At 46.9% G+C, this 8,820-nt stretch overlaps 1 protein-coding gene across 1 annotated transcript; it reads right to left on the reverse strand.

Annotated features, from left to right (window-relative positions):
- Window positions 1-4,965: 4,965 nt before the first annotated feature.
- On the reverse strand, window positions 4,966-5,559 carry LOC114700384 (translation machinery-associated protein 7-like). Its single transcript, XM_037201515.1, has one exon. The coding sequence runs from the start codon at window positions 5,261-5,263 to the stop codon at window positions 5,087-5,089; it is 177 nt and encodes a 58-aa protein (XP_037057410.1). The 5' UTR covers window positions 5,264-5,559; the 3' UTR covers window positions 4,966-5,086.
- Window positions 5,560-8,820: the final 3,261 nt, after the last annotated feature.

The following is an 8,820-nucleotide window of genomic DNA, read 5'->3' on the forward strand; positions in this document are numbered from 1 at the left end:
AAACAGATGAGTGGTCACACACCAGAATAAACAGAAGGGCCCAAGAAGGGAGGAAACTCACTGATAGTGATACTGGGCGTGGCTTTATTGGAGAGGTCAGAGAATAAAGCGTGAAGGGCTGCTGAGAGACCGAGTCTCAGTGCCTTTCCGGAAAACTCCCGCATAGAAGGATTACACTCTGCTTTACAGGGAAGAAGCTGGTAGTCAGTATGGTTAAGAAACTGTACCAAGGCTAAGGAGTGAGTGGTTAAAATGCTTCCTACTCTTCCAGAGTTCCTGAGTTCAATTCCCAGCATCCATATCCAGTGGTTCACAGCCTCCTATAACCCCAGCTCTAGGGGATTCAACACCCTCTTTTGCAGGCACCCATAGATATCACACAGACAGACAGACAGACAGACACATATATGACTAAATAAAAATTAAAAGAAAAAACCTTATATTGCCAGGCCTATAACCCCAGCTACCAGGGGAGGCTGGGCAAGAGGACTGCAAATTCAAAGCCTGCTTAGGCAGAGAACGATGATACTGTCGGGTGGTGGAGGGCTTGCCTAGCATTCATGAGGCCTGGAGGAACAGAAAGAGGGAGGGAGGGAGGTACAGAGGGAAAGGGGAGGGAAGGACAGAGGGAAGAAGGAAAAGGGGGGAAGAGACAAAAAGAGGGGGCTGACTAGGTACTTGTGGCAGAATACTAGAACCGTTTTTTTTGTTTGTTTGTTTGTTTGTTTGTTTGTTTTTCTTGAGATAGGATCTCATGTAGCCCAGGCTGGCTTTGAACTCATTATATAGCCAAGGATGACCTTGAATTTCCAGTCTTCCTGCCTCCACTTCCCAAGTAGGATTGTGGGTGCGTGCTACCTCACTTGGCTTGTGTGTTGGGCTCCAACTTGGTACAGACTGGGCAAGCATGGAACTGACTGATCTCGACACTGTCCAGAACTCACATTTTAATACGGATCTCCCAGGCCCATAAAGAGCATGGCTGTGGACAGACAGAGCAAGGAGAGACTTCTAAGACAGAAACATGGGTAGAAAGCCTGGTAAGTAGATATACTAGGGTGTGGTAAAGGGGTCTGAGTGCCTAGACGGGAGAGGAATCTGAAGAAACAGAGTACTGTGGGAGCCTGGTGGCACAGGCTGAGCCCGGCAGGAGAAGAGCCAGAGCAGCAAGAGTATTCTGATGTGTTTTGTTTGCAACTAAAGTGAATGACATCATGGGTGCTGTAAATGTTTAATTTGATGCATTGTGTAATGGAACAAGGACACTAGTTAGGGGGTTGTTAAAATAACGCTAGCCAAAGATGACTATAAAAGGAATGAAAGCCAAAAGACATTACTGAGATAAAATTCCCCAGGGTCCCTAATCTCATTAGATGTCAGGGGACCCAGAAGAGATGCCTGTGACTGAGTCTCCCTGATAGGCAGCCAGGAGGATGTGAGTGAGATTCAGGGGCAGTGAAGAGCTGTGTGGGTAGAGACGTACAGTGGCAAGATGGACAGAAGCAGCTGGTAGTTTAGGCATGGTACCTGAACCACAGAAGAAATGACCCAGGGAGCTGACCACGTAAAATCTTTACTTAAGATTCAGCAGGGAAGCTGGGCAATGGTGGTGCACACCTTTAATCCCAGCACTCAGGAGGCAGAGGCAGGCAGATCTCTGTGAGTTAGAGGCCAGCCTGGTCTACAAAGGGAGTTCCAGGATAGCCAGGGCTGTACACAGAGAAACCCTGTCTCAAAAAAGGAAAATAAATGAATAAATAAGATTCAGCAAGGATTACCAGGCACATACCTGTAATCCCAGCTCTTTAGACACAAGGCAGGAAGATTAAGAATTCAAGGTCATCCTCACCAACACTGTGAGGTCAAGGCTAGCCTGGGCTATAAGAGATGCTGTTTCATTTAGGTGGTATACACCTTTGATCCCAGGACTCAGTAGGTAGAAGCAGGTAAGACTTCTGTGAGTTCAAGACCAGCCTGGTCTACTGAGTTCCAGGTTAGCCAGGGCTATATGGTGAGATCCTGTCTTAAAAACAAAACAAAATAAAAGCAAAGCAAAACCACAACCAAACAAACAAATAGGTTCAGCAAGAAAACCAGGCATGGTGGTACAGGCTTGTAATCCCAGCACTTGGGAAGCAGAGGCAGGAGGATGGTAAATAAACAGCCACCCTGTGCTTTATAGAGATCTCCTTTCAAAACAAAACAAACAAACAAAAACTAATGAAACCAAAACCAGAAAAATAAATAAGGTTATGTTCAGTCCCTTGGGTTATTTTGCCACTGGGTTTCTATCTTCAAGATACAAAATCAATGGGCAGGCAAGATGGATGGATCACTAGGAGGCCTGAGGACCTGAGTTCAGTATGCAACATCTACTTGGTGAAAGGTAAGAACTGACTTCCACAAGTGGTTCTACACACACACACACACACACACACACACACACACAACACACCAAAAGGTAGTTTACTAAAAAAAAAAAAAAAAAAAAAAAAAAAAGGATGTAAAAAACAGAGGCATATTCCAAGATAGGCCAGTGTAAATGTATCACCAGAAGTTTCTGGAATGTGGGGGGTGGGGTGGGGTAAACAGCAGCACTTAGCACTCCTGAAGAGACACTGGCCCGCAGGACGAGTCCTGGGAGAGGCTAGTTTTCAGCACCTTTCAATTATGGCCCCACGCCTGTGTCCTTGTGAGGTCAAGTCTCACAGTCGCCCTGGAACTGGAGATGCTGTTTGTTCTGTTCTTTCGCTGCAGCGGTAAATATCCCGATTTTCCATCCAATTCTTATGTTTGGACACGCCCTCCCTTTCCCAGAAACTCACTCCACAGAGTTTTCCTCTGTGGTTTCCCACTTCCTCCCATCCTCCTTCCAGCTCCAGTGAATCTGGCCGCCATTCAACCCTGTTCAAAACAATTCCAATCCCAGACCCCCTCCTTTTTCTTTTCTTCTTTGAAACAGGGTCTTTCTATGCAGCTCAAATGGGCCTTGAATTTACTATTATCCCACCTCAGCCTGCTGAGCCTCAGAGTACAGGCCTGGCTCCAATCACTTTTTAAAATCAACAAATTAATTTTAAAAAGATTCTGTAAAAAAAAAAAAAAGCTCAGACAAAAAAAAAAAAAAAAAAAAGACTTCTGTGGGTTTTTGTTGTTGTTGTTGTTGTTGGTATGTTTGTTTGAGATGGGGGTCTCACTATACAACCCTGACTAGCCCTGAACTCACTTTGTAGACCAGGCTGGCCTTAGACTGAAGAGATCCACCCATCTTTTCCTCCCAAGTGCTTGGACTGAAAGGGATGTGTCAGCACACCTAGCTTGGTTTGTTTTTGTTTTTGTTTTTTTAAAAAAGATTATTAATTTCTGATACTCCTGCTTCCTTTTCCCCAGTGCTAAGATTACAAGCATGAACACCATGCTGGCCACTGAACCCAGACTTTGTACCTGTTAGGCAAGCACCCTACCCACTGGGCTACATCGTCAGCCCCTGGGTTTGTTTGTTTGAGACAGAGTAAGGTAGCCTGGAAATCACTATACAGGCTGACTGGACTTCGACTCACGACCATCTTCCTGCCTCAGCCTTCTGAGATTACAGGTTGTAGTAACCATGCCCAGCCCAAGACACTTTTTTTTTTTTTTTTAAAAAAAACAATTTTGAAGCAGAGTCTCATGTAGTCCAGGCTGGCCTCAAATTTACTATACAGCAGAGGGTAACCTTGAACTCTTAATCCTCCTCTCCACCTCTCACATGCAGGTGTGCACCACTGGATCAATTTATCAGGTTCTGGGGATCAAATCCATGCCAAGCAAGCAATCGATTCATTGAGCCACATCCCAGCCACAAGCATTTGGGGAGCTTAGAAAATAATATTTTACAATCCTCAAAAAGGAAGGCCTCAGAAGGCACATTTCTTCTTAACTTTATCCTTTCCTGCTGTTGGGGCTCTTCTTTCTCCTCTTTAAACCAGGCTTTTGAGACTAGAACCTCTTTCCCAAGGTAAGTCATAGAAACCAGAACCCCCTTTCCCACAAAGCATGTGAACCCTAACACCATGACGTGTCTTTCCCTGCCGTTCTGTCTTAAGCTGGCATAAAGAAACTCTCAGACTATATGGTCCACCAGCAGATCAAACATCCCTCCTTTCAGAAGGGCTGTGCCCACATCAAAGCAGACAGGCTGCACAGTCACTGTCGTCTATTAACACTAGCTCATGCCTCTTTTGTCCAATCACATTTCTATGTGGCTGACCCTGCTTCGTAACAACCCTGGCACAAACATGGAGAACGATCCCTGAGTCTCTGGTCTTTGATATTAAGGACCATGTGCCAGGCGACACTATGATCAAATAAATCTGTTTCCTGCTTTTTTTTTCTGGCTTTGTTTTGTTAGCCTGTCTTGCATTATAACAATGTCAACCATGTGCCTTTAAGTTGGTGGTCCCTTGGGAGCACTTTATACAATTTCTCAAAGGATACCCAAGATAGATCTGGAGAATCCCGACTGCTCAAGCAGAGGTACCTGGTCTGATGTCAATCCCGTTATCTCAGGGGAATCCCCCAAGGACAGGAGCATAAGCATGGCAGTACTGATAGCATCGTGTTCAAGATGCGGAGACTTGGTGTGGCTGAGTGACCTAAGGTCACACAAACGGTAAGGACATGCTGAGTGCCAATGCACTTTGTTCCCTAAGTGAGTTTGTCCTGAGTGATTAGCCATGGGGAGGAGTAAGTGATGGGCTGGACCAGGCAAGTCTCAGGTATGTAGGGCAGATGTTCAGCAAATGCTGCCTGCGTGCACGTACGCACGTGCACGTGCTCATTTGTGCCAAGTATTTAAAGTCAGAGACAACCTCAGCACTATTCTTCAGGTGGTGTTCATCTTTTTTCTTCTTTTTCTTTTTTTTTTTTTGAGTCATTGTATTATTTATTATTATATTTTTTTTTACAAAAGTTTATTACAATGTACAACAGGCTCCAGGGTAACACTTCATTCTAGCTGTAGGTGGCAAAGATGTTATGGCAGGGAATCCAGATGTTTAAATAGGAAGGGAAGAGGGTCACCATCATCTCAAATATGAGGAACAGCTTACTTTTTGCCAGATTTCTTAATTCCGCCTGTGGCCAGGGGTCCCTTGCCCGTGGCCTTGGCTTTTAGCTCCTCTTTCTGTTTCTGCTCGAAAGCCTCATCTTCCTTGTCCATCTCCTTGGCCTGCTTCTTGGGCTGTTTCAGGGGCTTCTTTTTGCCACCTTCGGGGTCTGACATGGTGCCTACAGACAGCTTCTTCTTTTTATTTTAAACGTTTATATATTTGGGGGGGGGTTGGAGGTGGGTGCCCTGATGCTTGTGCAGAGGTCAGAAGACAACTTCCAGGAGTCCGCTCTCTCCCTTCACTGTGTGAGTCTCTGGAATCAAACTCAGGTCATCAGATCAGCAGCAGGTGCCTTCACCCACTCAGCTGACCTGTCAGCCCGTTTTGCTTTTGAGGCAAGGTCTGGCACTAGGCTGGATGGAACTCTCTAAGCAGGTTAGGCGTAGTCCGTGAGCCCCGGGGACTTGCCTGTCTCCAGTGCCGTCCTCCACAGCCATCTTTTTAAAGATTGATTTATTTTTTGTTATTTTGTGTGTATGCATGTATGTGCACTATGTAGGAGCCTGGTGCCTACCCAACACAGAAGAGGGTATTGGATCCACTGGAACTGGAATTAGAGACAGTTACAAGTTGCCCTGTGTGTTCTGGGATCTGAACCTGGGTTCTCTGCAAGAACAGCCAGCGTTCTTAACTGCTGAGCCATCTCTTCAAACCCCCCCACAGCCAGCTTTTTAAAACAAATAAACGAAAAACCATGAGCTCTGGGGATTGAACTCAGGTCTCCAGGCTTGCAAGGCCAGCGCTTCACAGACACCTATCTCTCGGCCTACCCCCAAGCGCCTTTTATTGTCTATCATTTCATTTGATGTCGTTATGGTGCTCTAATGATAGGACTCTTAGACTAAATAACGAGGTGAGTTAATGTAATAACCTTCAAGTGACCTCCCCTGGCTCTGGAAGCCCTCCAGCCTTCTGGGAAGCCCCGAGCATGCCCCCAAAGGTCCCCTTAGCCCAGGTCTTTGAGCACTCCAGGCCCCTAGCAGCCAGCCCTCCCAGTTTGGAAATTCTTGACTAGGAACCTCCTGTTCTCTCAAATTGCTCACACGCTGGGAGATAAAGTAAGTGGTGGAGGGGCCAATTTCCTGCGGTTTAACAAACAGGCTGTTTATAGCCAGGAGCAGTCACGGGGCAGGCACCAGCAGGGGCAGGCCAGGAGGTCATGCTGCTTCTGGAGGCTGAGGTTCCTCATAAACACCCTCCTCCCTCCAGTGAGCCTCCTGGGACGGGACAGCTCTGGATACGTGGCCCTTGCTAGGGCACAGCACCAAGAGCTATGCTTTCCCCTTTTTTTCACTGGGGCTTACCTCTCTCCCTTCCCCTCTCTGCTCTCCTGTCCCATCCCCCTACCCCACCCCATCTTCTCTAGCAGTGGATAAGGATACCTTTTCAGAGTAGCTGCCCCTCGTAGCTTTGAGTGGGTGATGGATCTTTCTGAGCTTTTCTTGGGAAAGTGGGGGTGGTGATGGAGTTCCCCTGTGTGGGGGAAATGCCTCACCTTGCACTTGGCATGCAGTGGAATATGGAAACAAGCTTGGTTCTCCTATCAGCCTCTACCCTAACCCTCTCTCTAGGCAGACATCCTTTCCCTCTCCCCCTGCCTGCTCCAACCCTGCCACCCTGTCCCCAATGCCACTACTGGCCAGGTCAGCTGCCCTTGTTGCCTTGGGGAGGGACCAAGATGCTAGGCTCCCAACTCAGGACTTGGTCATGATGGAGTCAGGCTGGCCTTGGCACTTTCCCACAAGGTCATGGCCTAGTCCTCTCTGCTTTGTGTTTTTGTTTTTTTTGTTTGCTTGTTTTTGTTTTTTTCTGAGACAAGGTTTCTCTGTGTATAGTTTTGGTGCCTGTCCTGGATCTCGCCCTGTAGACCAGGCTGGCCTTGAACTCACAGAGTTCCACCTGCCTCTGCCTCCCAAGTGCTGGGATTAAAGGCATGCGCCACCACCCCTGGTGGCCTCTCTGCTTTTAACAAACTGCCCATAGCATTTGGAGGGCAGGATAGCTGGAGCAAGGGTGTGGAACTGGAGAGCACTGGGACCTGACCAGTCTTCCATTTGGCTCTTTGCCCTTCCATTGCCTTAATGGTCAAAAACCACCATGCAGACGGCAGGCGAGTCTCCTCCACTGTCTGGACTAGAAGTGAATAGGGAAAGCAGTCTAGAGAGGGGCAGGCTGTGGAGCCAGCTCCCCAAGATGGGACCCTGTTCTGTTTTCTCTTCTCTTGCTATGGTGTAGCAGCTGAGGACTCCATCTTAGAGGTCTGAGGCCAGTCCTGTCAGCCACCTGTGGCTGTTGAGAAAATAACAGAAAAAGGAGCTGACCTGGGATGGTCTCTCACGCCTGCAGAAGTGCATGTCCACAGGAACAGACTACGGCCTTTTGCCTTTAAAAAGCTGCAGTCTTGGGCTGGAGAGATGGCTCAGAGGTTAAGAGCACTGACTGCTCTTCCAGAGGTTCTGAGTTCAATTCCCAGCAACCACATGGTGGTTCACAACCATCTGTAATGAGATCTGGCGCCTTCTTCTGAATAAATAAATAAATCTTTAAAAAAAAAGAAAAAGAAAAAAAGAAAGCTGCAGTCTTAAGTCCAACCAAGGAGACTCTGGTCAGTTGCAGCTTAAATAAAATTTGGCTAATTAAAACTTGATAGAGTTCAGGTGATCTTCCTCGGTGGTCTCGAACTCTGCAACAATGACAGAACAGTCTAACCAAGAGCAAATTAAGGGAAGAAATGGTTCATTTGGCTTATGCTTCAGTTTATAATCCAACACCGAGTGAAATCAGAGCAGGAAATCAAGCAAAAACTTGCAGCAGAAATCAAGGAGGAATGCTATTTGATGGTTCACCTTGAGGCTCATGCTTAACTAGTTTTCTTATACAGCCCAGGCCCACCTGCCTAGAGATGGTGCTGCCCACAGTGGGCTGGCTCTTCTGCATCAATTATAGATGAAGATGATCCTCCACAGATGTGGCCACATGCCAATCTGATCTGGAAAGTCCTTCAGTCGAGACTTCCTTCTCAGGTCAGTTGACTCAGGCTGTGTCAACTTAACAGTTGAAGCTAACTAGGACACACTCCATCTCCATTACTTAGCAGCCAGGATTACTTCACATCTCTAGGTCTCAGTTTCCTTAACTGTAAACCAGCACCCAGTATTTAGGAAGCAGAGGCAGGCAGAGCTCTGTGAGTTCCAGATTAGCACAGTCTACACAGTAAGCTCCAGGCCAGGTCACAAACCAACCGTGCCATAAACAAATGTCCTCAAATTCCCCCACAAAACCAGGGCTACAGAGATGGCTCAGTGGTTAAGAGCACTGGCTACTTTCCCAAAGGACCTGCGTTCAATTCCTATCACCACAATTGCTCACAACAGTCTATTATTCCAGTCCCAGGGTTTAGTTATCCACCATTGGCCACTCTGCAGACATACAAGCAGGCAAAACACTCACACACATTGAAAACAAAAACCTAACAACAACCTTAGGGAAAAACATCTTAAATCTATATTCTTAGCAGAGCACTAGTTTCCATTAATCCAAAAGCTAAGCATAATATCAAACAGCACCTGAAGCCTCTGGCAGAGATTCCCCTCCTCTGCAGTAGCCTGACTCCCTGCGGTCCTCTCTCGAGTGTTTCATAAAGCCTTGACTTATGACTTTCTTTGTTCTG

Source organism: Peromyscus leucopus, chromosome 8b, assembly GCF_004664715.2.
Source record: "Peromyscus leucopus breed LL Stock chromosome 8b, UCI_PerLeu_2.1, whole genome shotgun sequence".
Classification (NCBI taxonomy): Eukaryota; Metazoa; Chordata; class Mammalia; order Rodentia; family Cricetidae; genus Peromyscus; species Peromyscus leucopus.